This window comes from Tinamus guttatus, unplaced genomic scaffold (assembly GCF_059628265.1).
Source record: "Tinamus guttatus ecotype Peru unplaced genomic scaffold, ASM5962826v1 Tinamus_guttatus_pri_ptg000599l, whole genome shotgun sequence".
NCBI classification, from domain to species: Eukaryota; Metazoa; Chordata; class Aves; order Tinamiformes; family Tinamidae; genus Tinamus; species Tinamus guttatus.
Window position 1 is genome coordinate 453,885 of NW_028289133.1, and position 22,075 is coordinate 475,959.

A 22,075-nucleotide genomic window follows, 5' to 3' on the forward strand; every position below is an offset into this window, starting at 1 on the left:
CTCCATCTCCCCATCAGCAAAGGTTTAAGCTGGGTGGGAGATGGCTCACCTTCTCCTGATGCACCACCCCCAACGTGCATAGAATCATAGAATCACAGAATGCTGAAGGTTGGAAGGGACCTCTAGAGGTCATCTAGTCCAACCCCCCTGCACATGCAGGGTCACCTAGAGCACGTGGCACAGGACTGCGTCCAAGCGGGTTTGAAGATCTCCAGAGAAGGAGACTCCACAACCTCTCTGGGCAGCCTGTTCCAGTGCTCTGGCACCTTCATAATATCACCCGTAAGTGATATATCCTCCTTGCATGGTGCATTGATGCTATAAGTGACACCATCCTCTCCAAGATGCTCCTCTCCTAACACAGCCCTAGGTAATCCTAAAACTGAATTACAATCCATGTGATTTTTAAAGCAAAGAAGGTTTGGGGTCACTTTCTTTTCAGCTTTGCAGCATTCACAGTTTTGCTCTGCTCTCCCACTGCGAGACCTAGCGTTTGGGTTTAGAAAGAAAGGCGAGATTTCCCCAGATTGACATTGAATCTTAATTGAAGTCACAGTTATTCACAAGTCATGGTCTTATTTCACAAGTCATGGTAAAATTAAGGGAGGGAGATGTTCACAGTGCTCAGAATAAACTGTGCAAGCTCCCTTCTTCTCTCACCTACCAGATGAAGACCTCTCTATTTTTTAGACCACCTCTAATATAACTGGAAAACCATACATAAATGTGACTTTCAGTGTGACACGGCAACCCACGAGTGCCACAGAAGAGGGGATATTAGCTGTGTTGTTCCCAACTGAGGCTGCTTACTTAAATCCTCCTATAATTAAAACTGGTCATAGCTTTTTTGATATTTTTCTTTCTAGTTTGCAGTTCTTTCTTGTGCATAGCACAACTGCACTACAATCAGGATCAGGGTGGATTTACATGTTGGATAATGGTTTTTTTTTTCCCTAATAGGCTAATCCTAGAAATCCTCAGGGCAAAAACGGATCTTTGTGCATGTAAAGCTGCATATTTGCCTGCTGCTCATTAGGCAAATATAACCTCCGGTTTGAATATCCTTGGAGAGCAGGAGGAAAAAAATGCCCCAAAACCAGATGGGGAAGGGGTTAATGAATGAAACAGAGGCTGTAACATTGACATATTATTTCTGGCTTGAAGATGATAGGCAAAAGAACTCATCAAGCCCAGGGTCTCTTTATCTGGTATCTAGCAGTGCCACAGGGCACAGTGAGATGCCTGGGAAACAAGGTCACTGCCTCCCTCTTTTAAATGCTGCATTATTGCCTGCCGGAATAAAAGCAAAAGCAGGATCTCCTGCAGAGCCAAAGTGATCGAGGAGTCAGACGAGTAACTATGGACAAATGGAGAAGCACCAGCACTTTAAACCTGCAGATATTTAGGGCTAGAATGGCCTAGGCAATTATGTAGCCTGACCTCATTTGTACTTTTTTCCCCAGTTACTCCTCCGTAGAGCCTGATAACTTGTCATTCAAAGGGGAGCTGAGAAAGTCAGTGACTTGCAGATATATAAAACTCTCCCTTCTGGAGCAGGGAATCCGAGGAGAAAATTAAAATATGCAGGCCTATTTTAGAGCCAAGTCCTAAAAAAAAAAAAAAAAAAAAAGTACCTACTCAATAGACTTACCCATTAAATGTCTATATCCAGACCAATAAATCAAGCAGGGCCACACGCTGGCTTGAGCAGTGCCTGGTGTTAGCCCTGGCCTTGGTTTTGGCTTGTGCTGGCACGTGCGAGCAGGTCACGGGCCAGGGACTTCTGGCCAGCAGCAGAACAACGGGAGCCACCCGGCCCTAGGGAAAGAAAGGAGCAGAATTCAGCTGCTTGGACCCGTGCCACAACGTCCCATTTGTCCTGCGGGCCAAAATAAACGCCTACGTTTGTCAAGGATCTCCTGCCAGTGCCTAAGGAGGAGGGGGAATGGTGGCTCTTTGGAGAAAAAGCTGTCCTAACATTTACCCAGAGCTGAATGTGCCGTCAGTTCGCAAGAAACAGCTCTCCAAAGTTAAGCAAATACTGTATTTTGAGAAGCCCGAGGATCCTGTGACTTATCCAGAAGAGGCAGAGGGGACAGGGAGGGTTGGACACCCTTTGAGTTAATAAAAACACCGCCGTAACCACCTCCTTCACAGCCTCCCCTATGTCCTCGGCAGCTTCCAAGTGTATCGGCCCAAGCATCTGGTATTAAATATTAATACAGCACGGCAAGAGGATGCAATAAAAAGAGGAGGCTGCTGACAGGGCCTTGAGGGCACCAATAAGCTCCACGACCTGCTCTTCCCTGCATCGCCAGGTCCATGCATCTACCCCAGCCACTGGAGACCCCCACACAGGGGCAGGGGCTCCGCTGACAACCTATTAACACTTGTTCCCACTTTGCTTGTTTAAAAAAGCATTAAAGCCGAGTGATTCTTTGTCAATATAGATGTATGTATAAATGATTATTAATTCATTTTGCAGAGGCGCCGTATCCTTCAGCTCTTGCCACAAATGATGGACAGAGTGAAGCTGTGCTGATGGGGCTGCATTTAGCAGAAGGCACAACTGGATTATTGCTAGTGCTATTCAGGGCTTTACAAGTCAAAGCACATACAGTTCTCTGCTGATAAAAATATTGATACAAATATCAAGCTTGACTCAGGGCTGAATTCAAAGTGAAATCTCCTCAAAATGTTTGGCGGTGTTGGCATAAAGCATTCTTGCAATGAGAACTAACAAGTTGCCCTTTTGGGTTCGACCCTAGGCTGTATTGCATCCAGTCAGGATTTTCTATGAACCCTTCAATTTTGAACCATGGCATTTGATGTGCCACATTTGCATGATAATTTAATTAATGCCTTTCAAAGTTCACTGTAACTCACTTCAGTTCTTTGCTACAAGCAATAAAAAGTGAGATGGGGTTGGATCTATAGGATGAATCCATCAGGCAATGGTGGTTCTTGAGGGAATATATTCAGGTTGTGAAGCAAGTTGTCCTGCATAGCTGTGCAGGAGCTTGGAAATAATCTGTATGTAAGTCATGGTAACATGGGAAACACACATGAGAAACTCAGGCTAAATAGAAAAATGTTCAAAAAAGCATATGCAGGAAAGTCAGTGGGTATTTGCACACTTCAAATGCAGAGAAAAAGAGGCCGTTCTACCTATTATGGGTAGTTGAACTGTAGAAATCCTTGCCAGATTCAGCAGATGCAAAAAGTTGAAGTCTCTCTGGGTTAAAAAAGAGATTAGACAGGAATTTGGATGAGAAATCGAGTGAGCATGACTAAGCAAACAAACACGACCAACCAACCAAACTCCAAACACATCATATTCAGGAAGCTCTGAGATGAAAATAGCTGGAGACTAGAAGGAGTTGGTGGAGGAAGCTCCATTTATTCCTTCCTTCACGTCTGCTTATGGGTTCTGTTGGAAGCAGGGCCCTGGGCTAGTTGGGCGTTCAGCCCGAATCAGTATCCCTGTAAACTGAATGAGAGTTTATTGACCCCTTTTGTCACAGTGCTCAAAACAAACCTCCTTTCTGTAAATGTTTATAGGAGCCAACATCACATTTTGTAAATACATATGATGAGATGCAATTGGTTCAGCAAGTGTAGCCAAACAAATCTTTCAGGCATTCATCACATGCTCACAGAACTGAGGATTTACATTACAAACTATATTATGTTCCCCTACAATAATGTAGAGCAAACAGAAGGCTTTAGCGCCTGTTACAATAATAAATAAGCTATTCCTGAAGTTAACAAGCCTACTTTCCACATCCCTAGAAAATGAAAATTTATGGCTTTGCTTCTTATGTTCCCCTCTCAGAGATGTTCTGGGAAGTAACGAAGCGAGCATTAAAATGTGGCTCTGAAAATGGCTTTTCTGTGTATTTACACATATCTGAATGGCATGTCTGAAGACACTTAGCCAGCGTCTAATGATGTCAGTGAGGCAAAATGTTTAATGTTCCTCATGACTCTGGGAAAACTGTGGCAAATATGTGACAGGAAAGAAATGTGGGAATTATGAAAAAAAATAACAGTTACAAACTAAAATTTCAAGTGTTTTTGCTCCACTGTTATCACACACTAGATATAGCCACAAACTCTAAATAAGGGCTTGAGAAGGCTGCAATGACTGCAAAGGTCTTTCCTTTGACATCAGAGTGAGCCTTTCTTTTTAACCAGAACTCTGCTCCGGCAGTTGGATAATTCACAAATGTTTATCTTGGAGCAAACGCTACAGGATTTGTGCCCAGGATCCTTCTTCCCTCGGGAAGCAGTGGCGAAGATGACATTTGAGCTCCAACATGCTATTGTATTACTTTGTTTTTACCTCCCCCATCAAATGCCCACTTTTATTTATCCAGGAGATATCAAGGGCTTTGAACGTCCAGGGCTTTGTATTTGACAAATCTTGAATTTAAACTTCTTCACGGAAGTTTCTAAGTGGGCCTTTTTTTGTGGCTTGTGATAATTTGAACAGAAAATTGGGCAAAAAATCCCCCCAATCCACTTTCCTGCTGGCAGTGGGGAAAAGGGGGATAAATAAATCCCTGCTCCTTTCTGAGCACCAGCCTCGGCAGGAATGCTGCCAGCAGCCCTGTATTCAGCACTGGCTGGCAGTTTTATGCTCTTTTTTTGCCGTTTTTCCCCCAGGTAACCGGGTGCTTTAACTCCACACATGCGGAGCCTCAAAATGGACGCAAACGGGAGAAAAATGCCCATTTTCAGGATTCCCAGCGAGGATCGCTACGCGAGACAGCAATCACCGTGGTGGGCGTGCACATGATGTTCCCTGGAAGCTCAGCACTCTTATTCCGTGCTTTCATTTCTCACAGTTGGAACTGTGACCAAACAACAACAACAAAAAAAGTTTTTTTTTTTTTTAATTGAAATAAACCGGGGAACAGCCCTGGCGGAACCACTAGTGGCTGTTTACGAGGCCGGGGCGGGTGCGGAGCCTCACAGGGCCCCGCGAACCCGACGCTCCCCGCCCGCCATGGCGGCGGGGCCGCGGCCGCCCGCGCCCGCCTCAGGCCGCCGCGGCCTCCGGCGTCCCGGCGTGCCCCGCGCCGCGGCCGCTCTGGCCGCCGTCTCGGTGCGCGGGGCGGGGCGGGCGGTTGTTGTGGCGCCGCCGGTGCCGCCGGGACGGGCGCGAGGCCGCGGCGAGGGGCGGGGAAGGTGAGAGGGTTTTTTTTGGGGAAAAAATGTTTTGTTTTGTTTTGTTTTGTTTTTTCCCCTCCTTCTCTTCCTCCCCCGACCCCTTCTGGAGAATCCCTCCCCCTCGTCTTGGCTTGGCCTGGGGGTGTCCGGGGTACGTGTGCGTGGGGGGAACGTGATGGGGGATGAGGCCCGAGGAGGGGCGAAGAGCAGCATTTGGGGAAAAATAAGGGGAGATTTGGGTCCTGGGGATAGCGGTGCTGGAAGGCTTGGGATCCTCTAAGGGGGAGAACATGGGAGGTGGGAGGGTGTTTTATTATATTTTAAGGGTGTTTCTGTTAAGGCCTCCGGGGGGTGGCAGCGGGTGCCGGATGGAGTCTGGCCCTCCTGGTGCAGGGGGTGAGATGGGGGATAGGGGTGGTGAAGGGGGGGCAGCGTGGGGTGTTTAGCCCTGTGGCCTGGGGGAGGTTTGGGGGCTTTGGGTTATAGCAGGTGGGTATTTGGGAGTGCTAAAGGTGTTGGGTGTCTCCCAGGGGTGAGTCTGGGGGGAGACGGTGGGTGCCGCCGGGTCTGGGCTGGGAAGGGTGTCCAGGGAGGCAGGGGATTTGCTGGGGGAGGTTGAGTTCACACAGCAGATGTTGCTCGGGGTAATCAATAGGAGTGTGTGCGGCTGGAAACCGACAGCAACAAAGATTTTCTAGCTGTAGCCCTTTGAGGATACGTGTAAAGCAGATATTGACAGTTGAGAATGCCACTGGACGGGCTGTCCCATATCCTTCAGTCACTTGTGCTGTGAGCAATCTCTGTATTCTTTAAGGTAGAAAAGTTGCTGTTGTTATTGTTTCTTTTTTATTTTTTTTTCCAAACTGTCCTTGGTGGGTGGGTTTGTGTCAGGGTTAGCAGATCGTCTCCCTTCTCTTCCAGTTTGTTTTTAGATGTGTTTTGAGAGCTTGCAGGTTCTTCAAAGCACAAGTCCTGTTTCTGGAATGGAGATAGCATCGTGTTTTCAAAACTTTTCTTAATGCACAGCTGAATCTACAGGGTGATGGTGTTTGCATGGTGGGTCTGTGATTCTGCTTGCCTGGGCTGCACTGGTGTGAGCACTGAGGGAGAGTATTGAAGCAGTGAGAAGAAGTAGGTGGATAGAGTTACTAGAATGTTAGGAGACCAGAAACTTATTTGCACTTCACATTTACCCCTCTGTACTCAAGTAAAGGACAATATTCACATAGTGATGCAGCAGAGAAGCGGTAACTGCCTCCTCCTTCTTGAACCATTCGTTTATCTCTTTCCCTGTTGTTTGAGACTCAAACCAGTACATTAGCTGCAGCTCTAATAAGTGCTCTATGTTTGATTAACAAAACTAGAATCTCTTTCATATCCTATTAGCCCACTACTAACTACTTGTGTCTGAAGCTTATGTAGCAGAGCAGAGTGCATTACATGTCATAGCTGCCATCATGCAACAAGTTGTCTGAAAAAACAGATTTTGGGAGCTTCCTTGAGTGTGGTGCTGTTCACTTGGGCTTCCTGATCTTTCAGCCAGGAGATGGGAACGTGACCAAGTAGTTGCATGTTGTTGGGATTTAATTTGACCTCTATTCCATACCTGAAAAGAAGGGAAACATGACTCTGAGCAGGGAGAGAAAGCAAATGTTTGAAAGACTTGCACTAACAGGGACTGTCTTCCTATCAGTACCATTTCTTGCAAAGGGCACTTCTGTTTTCAGTGGTTAAAAAGAATAATTGCTTAAGTAAAGAACAGTGTTTTGAGAATAACGCACCTCTCCTGTCCATCAGCTACACTGACATTTGCTTTCAGAGCCTGTTGAACAGAAACTTTTTTAAGTACTAAAAAAGAAAGGTAGGAGTTTGTAGATCTTTCGGAAAAGCTTGATGCTTGGGAATGGGGCCTAATCTTCTTATATGGAGGAGCTTGCGTCAGTGCAGTGCAGGAGGTCTGATTAAGAGCTGCTTTAATGACCTCTATGTGGTCAGAGCCTTAGCTGCTACTTAGAGAGTTAGAGGTAGAGGAAATTTAGAGATGGAGGGACTGCCTTTCAGATAACTGAAGTTAGATGCCTGCTGTGGGAACACCCTGAAGCATCTTGTTTGTGTAAAGACTGATAAATATGTTCTGTTTATGCTAGTTAGCCCTATGCTAAACAATTTACTTACAAAGTAATTTCAGATGCACAAGTGCCTCAAGCAGTGAAGAAACAATTATGTTTCCTTGAGTCATGAATTACAACTTGTTCTTCTGAATCAATCCCTTAGAACATTTCTCTGTGCTGCGAAAATAGCAGGTCTTACAGGATGTTATTACTTCTTAATATTGCAAGATTTGATATGTGCTTAACTGAAAAATGTAATGGCATATTCAAAGTTCGAGACACGAGTGCAAAGGCCTGCCACGTAAAGCCAGTTGCAGATAATGCAGGTAAATAATCATATGTAAACAGAAAGAGGCCAGAGGAGAAAAAGGCAGGTCAAATAATAAAATGATAGAGTTACTTGGTTATGTGCAGATCTTGATCAGTCCATCCCGTTCATATGCATTCATTTGCAGGTGACAGGGCAAAATTGTCTTCCAAGTAATTACTTCCATGTGATGCTCAAGGGAGGCGGCGTAAATAACTATTTTATTGCCCTGGGGTGCAGAACACCTTTCAGATGTGGAGAAGCAAAGAGAAAGGCACTGGAGGGTTGGATGAGTTGGAAGGCTACGTGGCTGATGGCAAGACAGGCGTTACACAGACAGACAGGCCAGTTAACTGAATTTACTGTTTTTCAGGCTTTACCTTCTCACATAGGGATGTTGGTCCTCGCCTCTTTCAACCAAGTCTGTGCTACAGTTCAAATAAAACCCTGTAGTAGTGGAAAAAATGTCTCTTTTTATGGTAGGAAGCTTAAAGGTACTGTTTTTATATCTGAAAGCAACATGCATCTCTTCTGCTTTGTTGAGGAGTATGCAGAGGTTGCTTAAAACTGTAAATGGGGAACTCTCAACAAGCAGAACCAGTGAACAGTTTTCCAGCTGCGTTGCCCGGAGTTTGTGCTTACCTGTTCTCTGCTAAGATCTGAGTCACTGCATCAGCCTTTCTCTGGTTGAGATGTTAGTTAATCCTTATTTTCAACACAGTTCCTTTTTTTCTCAAAGCTGAAAGAAATCTAAGAATTTAATATCTGTCCCACTAGAACTTACAGCGTGGTTGTATAAGCCTCATTTGCTTTGGAAACCAACCTGAGAATTCACAGGTGGGTGGATTTTTTTAAAAAATCAATCCTTTTGGATGAATATGTCAGTGTATAATAGCACATTACAGGAATTACTCTGCTCGGAAGGAGCGTTGACTCATTTCTCCGTGAGGGCTGATGTCTGATTTAGGAGTCTGGCAGCAGCCAATGCCAGGTCTATCACAGGAGGATGCAGCCCTTCTGAAAGGGGCAGCTCTGTGAGAGAGTGCACTGAGATTTATTGAAATCTTAAGTCTTGAGGTGTGAAGATCTGTTTTTTTTTTATTTTTTATTTTTTTTTCAAAACTGTTTTTGCAAACATTTATCTAACTGTAGGTGATGTTATCCTAAATGATGGCTGTTTTTTGCCTACAATCTTGCTGTTAATTGCAAGATTGCATTTAATCCGAGAAATTATTCAACTCTGTATTTTAGAAAATATCCTGTTTTCTATTTATTGCCTTTCCATTCTGCTCCTCATTAGCTTTTTCTGAAAGGTAAATGAGATCACTCAGTATATTGCCTCTTTAGTGCTTATCAGCCTGGATACTTCTGAACTCTACTTTATCAGCATTAGCAACCGTTGACCATAAAACTGTAGCTTTTGGACATGGAGACATGAGGACGTGAAGAACTCTACTTAGAAACTGACTTTATCAAAGTTTATACTTCTGAGCTGGTAACTTTTTTTTTTAATTTCCATTCTGCTTTTATTCACAAGTTTTAGCAGTTTTCTGCACTGTTTTCTTTCACTGATACCATCACAATATATTGATAGTACCTTAAAGTCTTTCAAGTAAAAGAGTAATGAAGCACAGAAATATTTTGCACATAATTTCATAGCAGGTGATCTGGATGTCTGTGCATACCTGTAGGAATTGACTTATTCAATAAGAAGATTTTTTTTGATTTATCTTTTCCCTAAGCAAAATACTTTCCAGGATATGTTTACTCACTGAATAGGAAATATATTCTTATATATATATATATATATACGTATGTATCTGTAGGTCCCTGGCGAGGTCTCTAAAATGCTCTATATGATTATCTTTCAGAGGTGATGTGAGCTGATGTGTTAGTGAAGACTCCTCTCTTGTGCTGAACACTCGTGGTTATGTCTGAAGGACTGATCACCTGCCTGTTCTGAATGTACCAGGTAAATCCTGATGATACGTTTTCATGTGAGCTTAAATGATCTCTTAAGGGGTAAGTAGTCAAGAGAGGACGACTTTTATTCCACATTTATTCTTTTTCTTGAAAAAAAAAAAAAGAGAGAGACAGACTCTAGCCAAAATTTTGTATTTGTGTGTTGTACTAGCAAACCTGACTGTTACCTCGACATATTACTAGTTTCCATTTTGGCCTATAAATGAGCTCGCATCTGTTATCATTGAGCCCATTTAATACTTGTTTGCAGGTTGTCCTCATGAGTGCTCCAGTGGAGAATGTCCATGATCTTCTTTGCCTGCGTGGTGCGGGTGAGGGATGGGCTTCCCCTCTCAGCCTCCACGGATTTTCATTTCAACCGGGACTTTCTAGAATGCAGGAAGAGATTAAAGGCATTATCATCCGTTCTGGCACAGTATCCAAGTCGAGGCACAGCAAAAGGACGTGACCTTACCATACAGTAAGTCCAGAGTTTGTCTGTTCGTTTACCTTAATCTTCAAAACGGTTGGCCTGGGGATTAATTGAACTTTAAAGATTAGGTATCTTCCATAATTCCTAACTCCACTACGAAATGCCATTGTGCATGTTTAGCTTTTAAATTCCCAGGAGTATTTGGAAACCTCGTGTTGTCTTAGCACCACAGCCACCCAGTCCCCTTTCTGAACACCTGCAGGGTTCGTGTCCCTACAAGGTCAGAGTCTTAAGAAGGCTTGAAACATACTGACTTTCTGGAGAAAAGTTTAATTTTCTGCTTCTATGTGTTGGAAAGGGATCTGCTAGTTTTTGTTTTAAGAAATGAAGATTTAATTCAGAAAGAGAATTTTTCATTGACTGTTCAATTTAACTCGTCAAAATGGGTTTTTGCTTGTGGCTACATTTTTGGTTAGCAAAGGGAAGTTGCAGTGATTAACTACAGCTAAAACTTTTTTAGGAAGAAATGAAGATTTAGGAAGGAAGAAGATATGTGACCTTATACTGGATGAATCTGAAAAACAAAGATTAGCATTTTAATTTGGTTTTGCTTCAAAGTGAACTTCTGCCCTTTAATACTAATATGTCCCACTGTTTTTAATTTTCCATAGTCTCTGCAGAAGTAGCTATGCATCTGACTGTGAAATCACAAGAGTGCAAACAGATACATGGTGTAAAGGCTATAAATTTTTGACAACTTGAAGAGGGTGGTGTTACAGGACTGTGGTGTTGAGTCTCAGCCGTGAGCCAGGAACAGAAAGAATTTAGAGAATGAACCCACAATGATGAGGCTGTCACAGGGCTAATCAAATCATAAATCCTAATCTCACAGTGTATTCATATGTGGTACAGACAGAAATACTTCACGTTTCTATATGAGAGGGATGAAATATATAAGTAGTAGAATAGAAGAAAAATACAGAGAAAGAGCAATTGTTTGGCTTTAAAACTTAGGTGTTATGCTGAGTGTTATGAATGGATGGCTAAATGATGAGGGAAGATTTGTCCAGAGATAATTACAAATTCACAGTTATTGTGGGGTTTGTTGATTTTTTTCTCTTTATTTGTTAAGTGCTGATCTGAACTAAGTGAGCCCAGGCTCACATTTTACTTAGTGAAGTCTAGAGAGTGGTTTCCCTTTTGCTAAACTAGACACCTGCATTTGGTTGGATGAATTCCCCCAGTGAGCTTCCCCTATAAGTTTTGGAGCATCTGAAAATGGGAACTTATGGATAAATATAACATTAGTGTTGGAGGAACCTACTCCTGGAGTAGATTTTTTTAATGCTCTCTCTGATACAAGATCATATTAATTTGTAAGAGATTTTTGAGCAGTAACAGTGTTCAATTGTCTTGGTCTGTGCAAGGTAACAATCTTTTGCTGTTAATATGAAGTCCTCTTCAGAAGAGCAATGAATACAACTGCAGGGTTTCTGATTGCTTTTTTGTTTGTTGAAAGCCACCATTCTTTCTCCTTAATCTTCTTTTTATGATGTTTTCTGGCCATTTTTTTTTCCTCAGCATGATTTAAAGGTGATCTGGGGAAAAAAATCTCCGTGATTTTAATCATGTAACAATTTATTAAAACCTCTGTTGTGATCTTTAATATACTAAGGCCTGTTGAACAAGTTGAGAGTGACAGATCTACAGAGGCTTCAGCAGTTTTACAGTGGTGCAAACAAGACCCAGTCTCTATTTTCCCAGTCTGCTCTTTCAGTCAGAGCAGTCGCTACATTTGTTTTGACAGCACAGTTTAATTTTCATATTCAGCAGGACCCTTTTGCTTTTCTATATTGATGTGATATATACTCTTTTTTTTTTTTTTTCAGTTTTCTTTCCTCTGGTGATATTGCCTGCATGGCAATCTGTTCCAGCAATTACTCAACCATCATGGCGTTTTGCTTCCTGGAGGAGCTTCAGTGGGAATTTGCCGCTTCCTATGATACAACAAGCATCAACTTAGCTTCCAGACCATATGCTTTTCTTGAATTTGGTTAGTAGCTTTGTTCTCTAATAGTAAGAAATACCTCGTCTGTTACTTTTATGATGTTAAATAATGCTGCTTGACTAAAGACTGATCATAAAAATGAGCTTGGGCATGTGTGTGTAGGAGGGGGAGCTTTTGTAACTGCATTGAACTGTTAGGTTATTGTTATTGCAGTTCCTGAGAGCCCCAGTAATAGATGAGCACAACATTGCTTTGATTAATAAACAAGCACAGAAGAATAAGGCAATCCATGTCTCAAAGTCTATATAATTTAATTACAAAAAAATCTGACAGATGGAGACAGATGGGTACAGGAAAATAGGGAGACAAAATAGATTATTATGGGCAGCTTCATTTCTGGCATGACTTACACTCATAAAATACTTTGCAGTCGTCCCTACTGCCTTTTTTTTTAACCTGATATAAATGGCTTTCTTGCTAAATAGCAGCTGTTGTGCTAAACATCTCACCTTTGCAAAACACTATTTCCTTGCAGCGAGAAACTCTTCTGGGAAAGGATAAGATATTGCAGTGAGTTAGCATACTTCTATCCAGATTTGTGGAACAGAGTTAAGTTGCAGAGTAAAAGACTGGGAAATCCACATGGAAAGTATGGTACAGTCATCTTGTCTTTTAAGTGAATTTCTTCCAGATCACATTCTAGGTGGAAAGTAACTTTATGCAGAAATCCAAATTATTCCTTTTGCAACTTCGCTGGGAATTTCTAACCTCTTTTAATCTCATACTGCTCCCTTCTAAAAGAAGGAAGTACAAAAACTTGCTTTTTAATACCGTAGTATGTTTTGTTACTGAGTCTGCCACATGTTGCTACATCATTTTCATGCGTTTGGCTGGATCTAAGATGCACTTATGTGTAAGATCTTGGCCTTCTGCCAGGGAGTTACGTTTATTATAGTAGGCTGAGTTAGGAAAAAAACAGGATTTTTCAGTGATGAATGCTTGTGACAGTGTGTATTCCAGCATAACATCAAGTCCTCCTGTGTGCTCTCTGAACTCGTGCTCTAATCTACTACATACATTTGATATCCAGTAGGAGCTGTGGTCAAAATGTGCAGGTCTTTTAGCATGACAGTAACTTAAGGATGGGAATTCTATTCACATTCTTTACAAAATGAATGTTCCTACGTTTTATTTGCCTAAGTACTTAAAAGAATTAGCTCGAATTTGCCTATGTCTTTGCACAATAAAATGGGAAACAGCAATTTCCCCGTGGAGGTGCTACAGCTCAGGAGATGCAGGTATTTCTTATTGGGCAGATTTGCAACCTGACGGTAGTGTGGTGGTAGCTCCTGCCAAACCATTAACGAAATTATCATCGTCTTTGAATTGTGTTTGAAATTTAAATGTGGGAGGCATAGCAGGGAAATCTGTATATACATCTGTGGCACGCAGGTGGGTGCATTCGCTGCCTCTGCCAGGGTTGTTACATGACTCAGATATGAGTTGAGCTGATTTAGCTCTGTGCTGGAAGAAAATTTCACCCTTGACATTGTTAAAATATGATAGGGCATTTCATCATGTAGGCTTCCTGCTAGTTCATGGCCTAAGTTCAGAATATTTTGTTGTGTTTAGCTTGCCATACGAAAGGCTGTTTACAGTCCACTTACAAGAAAGGTGTTGAGATGAGTCACGGTGTTGAGATGAGTTACTTAAAGCATCCAGAAGGGAGGAGGTGTGACTTAAAACACCTGGGAAAGGTATTTTGGTTCCCTAATTAGCAGTGAAATTTTATATCTGAATGAAATGAGAAAAGAAGTGAAGAAACAAATTTTTAAAAAAGTCAGGATTTGATTCATTGGTTACTTGAAGTCCACAACTTCTGTTGGCTTCTGGCTAATTCTTACTTCTGGCTAATTCTTACTTCAATTCTTACCCTTTTTTAATGTAACGTTTCAGATAATGTTATTCAGAAAGTCAAGTGTCATTTTAACCGTGCAAGCAGCTCTCAAATGAGGGCCAACTGGGAGAAGATGCAGGAGGAGCTGAAGTTCCAGCCCCCGGTGCAGCTGAAGCTGGAGGACACGGAGCTGATGAACGGGGTGACTAACGGTGGCCACGCAGAAGTTCATGTGGAGGTTGGTAAGTTACTACTATGCAAAGGTGACAGCACAGACCTCCCAAACTCCTGATTTGTGGAGAAGAGAGAAGCATGTAGCAGTAGTGATTCCTTTTGTATTGAGAAATCTAAATTATACATGTAAAACCTGGGAGAAAAGACTGTCTTTCTGTCAGAGTGAAGAGCAAGCTGATTGTTACTCTTCTTTCTCTGAATAAAATTTAAAAAGCTCCGTTAATTCATTGTGTTTGTTGTAAACTAGCATACAAGATATGTAATTACAGTCTTAGTGAGTTACTTTGTCCACGGGGAAGGAAATGATTGCAAGAATATATTTGAGCTAAGGAAAAGACTCTCTCTCCTTGGACTGCCTGCTCTTTCTCTTTTTACTCCAGTCATTAGAATGTAATGAATTAGACTAAAACTCTCAAAGATCTGCCTACAAATATGTAGAGACTTAACAAAAGAACTTTCTGTAACAAATGCTGATATTTTATCTGTTCTTAAAAGTTCTGTCCCCTCTGTAATTACTATAAAATAGGTAACTTATTCATGTTTGACTTCAGTACTGAGTGATGTATTTACTGCATTACAAAATAAAATGCTTTTCATCCTATCAGCAAGATACTTTAAATGCAACTGGGATACCATAAGCTCGTATATCCTTTTTCTTATTTTTCTTTTTTTTTTCTTTCCTTGGTGGCTCATGAAACACTAGTAAAACTAAGTTCCAGTTGCTCAGTCTTACAGCTTCCGATGGGTGAGCTGGAATCTAATTTGACATAGGTATTTTAGATTAAAATCTGCAGGAGCAGTGGAGAGAGGAACATTAGATAGAAATGACAACATCTCAATGACAAGCCAGATTCGTGAGTCTTCCTCAGAACCCTTCTGGAAGGTTAAATATTTTTGTAGTGTGTCAGGCCTTAGAAATTCTTTCCAGCACTGCAAACGATTTAAGTGCCAAACAAACATTTGTGAGTGACTCTGTGCTCAGTGATGAGAAGTACGTTTTCACTTCCCCCATATTCTTAATTGCTTTCTGTTGTTTTCCATCTGGCTTTGTGTCTCCGGCTGTCCTCAGTGGTCCAACCCGAATACTCTTGCAGATTGTTCCTTATTTGAAGATTCCTGTGTATGATCATCTGTTTCCCTCAGCTGGAGGTGGCTTTCCTGGCTGTGTCTCTCATCATTAACTAGCAGCTGAATCCCACTCTGCTGCTCTCACTTTAGCTGTGTAGACAGGGTTTGTTGCTGTATTAACATGCTCTACAGGACACTTGCTGGGAATCCCCCAGAGTGCTCTGGCTACAAGAGAGCAGAATTTATTTGGGCCTTCTATAATTAAGATAAATTCCACCTTGATCAAAACCACAGTCAGGATCAAAAACACAAAAATCCACATTGACTCCTGTTTTCTTTTTAGTTGTATGGTCACATCCCCTGGCTCTTTCATGTTATAGTGTGAAAGGAACCTTCATCCTTATGAGAATATATAGGAATACAAGCTATTTTTGTATTCTTTTTTTCCTTTTATTCTGTCTTTCTTAACTAAGACCAGCCCAATTCTTGCTAAAAGATTTTATAACATTATGTCCTTGGTCAACATGCACACGACCTCAGCTTCTGCTGCAGAAACCAACCCTTGTGTCTCCATGTGAGAATAGCTGCAAAAGCTCTGAAGGGAGGTGCAGTCATTCTTATAAGAAATGTGAAGTGTAAGTAGCTTTCTGTGAACAGAGAGAATTTTCCTGTCAGAATTGGCTCCGTGAAATGGAAGAACAGCTCTTTGTCTAGTAAGCACGCTGCTAAATTATGCAGCATTATGCTCCCCTTCATGAATGCTCTGAGCCTTTTGCAGGCACATGGGGACTACTTCTCAGGGTCCTTCTTAATGTATTTTTAAAAGACCTAACAGTCTCTTCTCACTCTCTTTTTTGTGTGCTTTTATTTTATTTTAAAATGTTTGAGTCTGGTTTCATTTTTCGCTCGGTGCTGTCTTTACCTGGAGCTTTGGGTGTGTGATTCACTGAGGAGAGAGTGCAGCCTGGTGCAGGCAGTAGTGTCAGTTGTCAGCTAAATAGCCACAGGGCTCTGCTCAGAAAACCTTTTATAAGTGGAATTTTTGGTTTCATCGTTGTTGAGGGTGTTTTTGTGGAACTGCCCTATCCTTGTTTAAACCTGCAGCTGCATTTTTCCCGGGTGCTAGATAAACTACATTTGCCAAAATAATACCTTCTGCATAACTTTTTTGCATTCTGAAGAGTATGACTTTTCTACCTGAACACTTGTATAGTTTTGAATGCCAAATGCTGTTTAATTTTGCTAATGCAAAATTGCTCCCTACTGGTTTGTTTCCATATTTAGTGTAATACGCTATTTTAGTCCCTAGTTCTTTTTATCAAAAAAGATAATCACATTCACACAAGGATGGCCATCATTTTGCTCTAGCAATACCCATTATCACTAGATCTGTGCTATTTCAGTTTGTGGGTTAAACCTCAGAAGAAAATAACAAAAATAAAACCCCACAGCAAATAATTTAAAGATCAGTTTTCACAGTCTGTGAACGCTGAGGAACTAGATATTGTAATTTCCTCCGCCTCTGTGACAGCAAATAGTTGTGTTTGCTGGGCAAAATTTGTAACTTGTAAATAATTTTCCGTGCTGTGGTCTTCAATCTGTAGAAATAATATATTGAGACTTGCATTTTTCCTCAGTGGGTATTGGGAAGTGCTGACGAGTGTAGTTCTGCATGGTCCTGTATGATGGATGACACTTGTGCTTGACAGGTCCTCTGTTGTTTAAAAGAGAAACTGGCTGCCTCTGAGGTAAATCTTTGCAATTTAAGAAGAAACAATAGTCCTTAGGAAATTTCCAAGAGAGAAATACATAGTTGTTGCAACAATATTTAATTTATCACAGATAAAGTGGATGCTGTGACCAATGCAAGAACAAACATGTTTGTACAGCTGCTGGGCTGTTGGAATTTCGCTGTGTAGCCAAAAAGCAAAGAAGTGGCTAGGATCCTTACATCTGTTATTTACCTGGAAATGTGCTTAACAATAATATACCGTAATGCTACGTAACGTGACACATCGCAAATAAGATGAATACAGTTCCTGTTGCAACAGCCTGGGAGGTGAAAGCAGATTTGAACGCGTGCCAGATAGATGAATTACCTAGACATTTATAAAGATAATTTACATTGCTATATTAATTTAGCACCAAAAATTTTTACATGCTCATATAAGGAAAGTCTCTGTTTAAGGAGAAGTGTTTTTCTGTTTTAAACCATATCAGTGCAATATTTAATGTGTTAGGGGGGTTCATTTGTCCCTGAAATGAAGCCAGAGGGGAACTCTGCTGTGTTGCATGGTTTGTATAGAGCAGGCAGCAGCTGGCGTGGGCAGGAGGGGAGCCAGAAGATCCTGAGAGCTGGAGAGACTCCTTGAGGGCTCCGGTGCTTCATTCCTTTTTGTGTTTTATGAATATTGGCAAAGAGGAGAATTGGGATTTGGTACCTCAACTGCACAAGGGTGGTTCTTACTGTCAGGGTGATAGTGTTCCACTCGTGGCATCCAAGGGCAGAGTGTGGCAAGGTTTGTACATGCAGGTGATGTTTATCGCTGGACTAACTGGCTCACTGAGAGGGAAAACAGGCAAATTCTAAATTGCAAATGGCAGATTCCAAAGTGGAATGCAAACTGCCAGCAGTTACTTCGGCCTTGATTGGCTCATCCTGAATGAAAAGAGCTTTGGAGCTAATATTAGTAGTGCAGGAGGCTGAGAGGTGCAGCCCCCAGTTTAGTTCCTGGCCTGCATTTTGGAGCAGCCGTTTCCCTGGGCCTGGGCAGTGTCATCTTGCCAGGCTCCACAGCAGCAAAGCCATCCCAGTCCTTGGCATCTGCAGCTCTGTGCTACGTTCTGGCAACTGCTTGATGAGTGCCCCGGATGGCATGTGGAAACTGCAGGTGAAACTAATGGCTGGGTGCCAAAACGAGCCCTCAAACTGTCCGTGGGGACATACGTGCCACTACCAGTGCTGGAAGACAAGAGGTGCTCCCTTGTCTTGCTCTTAAGCTGATTTCAGTTGCTGTATGTTAAAGGATTCGAAGTAATCATCCTGATTTTCACTAATATCTCATTTTTGTTTGTTTTGAAGCCCCCACGTACCGAATGCAGCGTGTGACTCCCCTGGGGATTCTCTCCCTCGTTCTGAACATCATGTGTGGAGCTTTGAATCTCATTCGAGGCGTTCACCTAGCAGAGTACTCATTTCAGGTAACCCTGTTCGAGCTGGAACTAGTAAAAGAGAGGACAGAAAAGTTATTTCGTTAACCAGGTTATGGGCAGCTATTCTGCTTCATAGTTTGCTAGGCTGCACATCTTTCCATGAGAATTACCTAGTTTGGCCAGTGAATTTGCGACTTTGCCCACCTGTATGGGGAGCACATTGCATTTTATTCTGCAGTGTGACTGAATTTGCACAAATATTTCAGCCTGGCCAGGATTTTTTCTTTTTAACTGTAGTATTTTGATGAAGATGTTCATGTGTTTTTATTTTAACAAAAAAAGGAGCTGTAAACAACTTTAAACTGTGAAAATAGTGTCCTGGTTGCACAGTGGCATGGTTTTATTGAGCAATAATTATCATGAGCAGAGGTTTACCTGACATCTTGTTCAGTGATATAGCTGCTGGATGACACCATTATTGCCAGTCATTGTAAGCCAGGATGGGAGGTTCTTTATGGAATATATTGTTCTGAAATACCAAGCAGCACTTAATCAGGCTGTAGCTGATGCAGTTTCTTGCTTTTCACTCCTTTCCATCCAAACAGGAAGACCATGAAGGACTTGGAAATGTGATTGCTTTTTTTCTACCTTTTATAGCCTGTGTTTTTCAGGTATGTTAACTTTAACCAATACACTTTCTGATTGTTAATATTATAACGTATTATTTTTGATGTGTTTAATTACGACAATGAGAAATTAAGTTATTTAATTTTATTAAACTCACACTAATATATAACTTGCATATTAGGAATGTGTTATTTTTATTACTGAAAGTAACCTGGAGACACATGTTTGGGTTCTAAGATGATTTAGGCCAATATCCAGAGCACGTCCTTAGTGTTTCCAGTGCTTTTTCTTCCTTTTTACATGTCTGTCAATATTTCTGGCATTATTTTAAATATAATGTAAATCAGATCTTCTTGAAGGAAGAAGTGAGGGGAAGTGAATGCACTCTCAAGACCTTTGCAAGAATGCAGATGGTCTTTTTGTTCAAGATGTGCTCATGTCTAAACAAATTGGGGTGCAAATAAACACAGAAGTAGTTATGGGCAGTACTACATTGCATTAGATAGTATTTAAATATTTACTGATTTGGATTTTGTGTTGATGGGAGATGGAGACAACACATTAGGATTCAGTGTGTTGCATTTCATGTCTGTAAGAGTGATTTTAAAATATTAGCACTTGTAGCTAAAACTTTTTAAAATAAATATTATTGCTAGGCAGCCTTAACAAAAGCCATCGTCACTTAGTTGCTTCCTGACTGTAACACGCCAAGTGCAGCTGAGTGTGATAAATGTTAGCTCAAAGGTGATGCGTTCCCCAGATCAGATACATTTATTTTTTTTCATAATAGGGGTGATTCTGCGATGGGCTTTTTTGGCATAGAAAGCTGAAGGACTCAGAGAGTATGGAATAGCATCATTATTCAAAATTACTTCTCAGCCTCAAGCAAATGCAGTTCCTGCCTTTTTTTGGATTTTTATTTCTTTAATGGATCATTTTCTCTGGCCTCTGTGTGTAGGGATATGAATGAGAAAAGTCTTTGCTGTGCAAGCAGGTACTTTCTGAAACATCCCCTAAGTGCCTGAAAGAAAAGTCCATAACCTTTAGCTTGAGGGCAATGTGCTGCTCGCAGAACCTGCTATTTTTAGCCTGTGGTCACAGCTGCTCTAGTTCAGCTACTAGCTGGCAAAGAGGAAATAAAATGATGCCTGCAGTGTATTAGCTGCTTAGTACTGCTGTCTTTGCCCTGTGGAGTTGGGGAGCTCTATTTGGAGGCTGCTATTTATGTAGAATATTCAAAATTTACAAAGATGTGTTTATTTTATTTTTTTTGGCATCCCAGGGTTCGTAGCTTAGCTTGATGCCACTTGGTTTGTGGATGCTCAGCTTGGTTCATAGCTACTCGTACATGTGATGGACAATTCAGTTTCTTTCAGCTTTCTTACAGTTCTGATTGCAGCAAAACTCCAAAATAGAGATAGTAATCTGGACCTCTGAACCTAAAAACTTGGTTGAAGTCACTCTTCACAAAGTGCAGCTTGGCCCTGCTTCTAGAGAAGCTTTATTTTGCTTCTTTCTTACCCTTTTGATGTGTCACAGTCGTCTTCACAAAGTGCTTGTGCATAAACTGTGCTCACATGTGAAGTGCTTTCTCCATTATGATCCCTACTTGTCACCAGCATCATCAGTTGGAAACTGTGACCTTAAGTGACAAAGCCTGAGCTGTTAAAAATAACTCCTCTGCCAACACTTTGCAAGATACTTGTTTTCCCCTGTGATGGTTGGAGCCCTTCACACAAGCAGGGTCCACCTGCTCTTGAGTTGAAGAAGGAAAAACTAAAAACCCTTTTGAGATGGTAACAGAAAGGATGGTCTTTCTACCAAGTCAAGCCTATATAATGAAGGGGATAAATACAGCAGAAGCAGAAAATTGTTTCTTGTTTTCCTGCTGAGCCTCTGTCCTGCAGAAACCACAGCGGGGTTTTGGAAGCGGCCTCGGCTTTCAGCCTCATTTTAATCGGGGTGGAGGCAGCCGGGGGGGACGTGGGCTGTGCTGAGAGGCTGCTCTTGGTGTGTGCTTATCCAGGAGGGGCTGGATCGAGGCCACTAATCTGCTGTTCTTGGAGGACCCAGAGCAGCTGGAAGGAGGCTCTGAGCTCCTTAGGGATGATGCAGCCGCAGGCGCATCCAGGCGGCACCAAGATGCCAACTATTCCAACCTCTCATTCTTCTTTGCATGCACCCAGTTTAATGCTAACTTTCTCTCTGATGCTTTTCTAGTGTTACTTGTACCTCTTCTACAGCTCTGCAAGGAAAATGAAGACATTTGTGCTCTTCTTCTCTGTGTGTGTGTGCAACATTTACTTGTACGGACTGCGGAACCTCTGGCAAATAGCCTTCCACGTGGGAGTAGCATCTCTTTCTTCCCATCAGATACTGACACGGCAGCTGATGGAGAAACAGCCCGATTGCGGCGTATGAAAAAGATCTCGCGTTTGCCACACTCTTTTTACAACTTTTTTTTTCTTGTATTTAACCAGCCAAAAATAATTCGGGAAATTTTCAAAGGTTTGTGACAATGGTTAGGGCAAGCAGGATGGTTCGAAGCGACTTAGAATAAACCAGGGCCCTGCAATAACATCAAATGTACATTGAGGAACTTAGCGGTATCGCCACGACGTGTGGTAACTGTGCATGGTGAATTTGGTCGGGTGTTGTCAACGGTTGGAGGTTCTCATTGCCATGAACAGGCTCTTACTTCTTGACTAATGTCACCCAGTCAGTGTTTTGTCTTTTGCCTTGCTGGCTTTGTAACAGTCTGACGTGTCAGCGTCTTGCCCTGGCAGTTCTTATGAAAAATACCAAACTGTACAGCAAAGCAAAGAAAGTGGCAGGTAACATTTTTACCTGTAGAATTTGTCAAGCATTAAGATTCTTGGTAAATGAAAGAGGAGGAGGAGTTTGTTGTAATTAGTCCATTCTGGATAACCTTTGGGGGTTTGAAGGAAACAAAAAGCCTGTGACTCCTTTAAAAGCCATAAAGGCTCTGAATATCTTCTGGCAAAAGGGCACGTCTTTGTATTTAGGTATTTACTCATTGGCTGTTGTAAATAAGCTTGGAGCAGCATAAAACCAACCAAGTGAATGTAAGTGATCTTTC

General features: G+C 41.8%; 1 protein-coding gene across 3 annotated transcripts; it reads left to right on the top strand.

The window, feature by feature from the left end:
* The first annotated feature begins 5,146 nt into the window (after positions 1 to 5,146).
* Positions 5,147 to 21,465, top strand: SEC22C (SEC22 homolog C, vesicle trafficking protein). Of its 3 annotated transcripts, none has more exons than XM_088534800.1 (8): positions 5,147 to 5,193; positions 9,465 to 9,615; positions 9,827 to 10,036; positions 11,878 to 12,041; positions 13,953 to 14,135; positions 18,278 to 18,396; positions 18,954 to 19,019; positions 21,196 to 21,465. In XM_088534800.1, the coding sequence occupies exons 3-8, from the start codon at positions 9,855 to 9,857 to the stop codon at positions 21,394 to 21,396; spliced, it is 915 nt and encodes a 304-aa protein (XP_088390926.1). In that variant the 5' UTR covers positions 5,147 to 5,193; positions 9,465 to 9,615; positions 9,827 to 9,854; the 3' UTR covers positions 21,397 to 21,465. The 3 variants fall into 3 exon arrangements, with proteins under 3 accessions (XP_088390926.1, XP_088390927.1, XP_088390925.1); XM_088534801.1 differs by having other exon boundaries at positions 9,465 to 9,565; XM_088534799.1 differs by lacking the exon at positions 9,465 to 9,615.
* The last annotated feature ends 610 nt before the right edge of the window (positions 21,466 to 22,075 follow it).

What these genes read in the sequence shown, in the direction of transcription:
- SEC22C (XM_088534800.1), top strand. Translation starts at nt 9,855, where the DNA reads ATGTCCATGATCTTCTTTGCCTGCGTGGTGCGGGTGAGGGATGGGCTT. An exon ending in GGACGTGACCTTACCATACA is followed by an intron (nt 10,037 to 11,877) that starts GTAAGTCCAGAG and finishes TTTTTTTTTCAG; the next exon opens with TTTTCTTTCCTCTGGTGATA. An exon ending in AGAAGTTCATGTGGAGGTTG is followed by an intron (nt 14,136 to 18,277) that starts GTAAGTTACTAC and finishes TTTGTTTTGAAG; the next exon opens with CCCCCACGTACCGAATGCAG.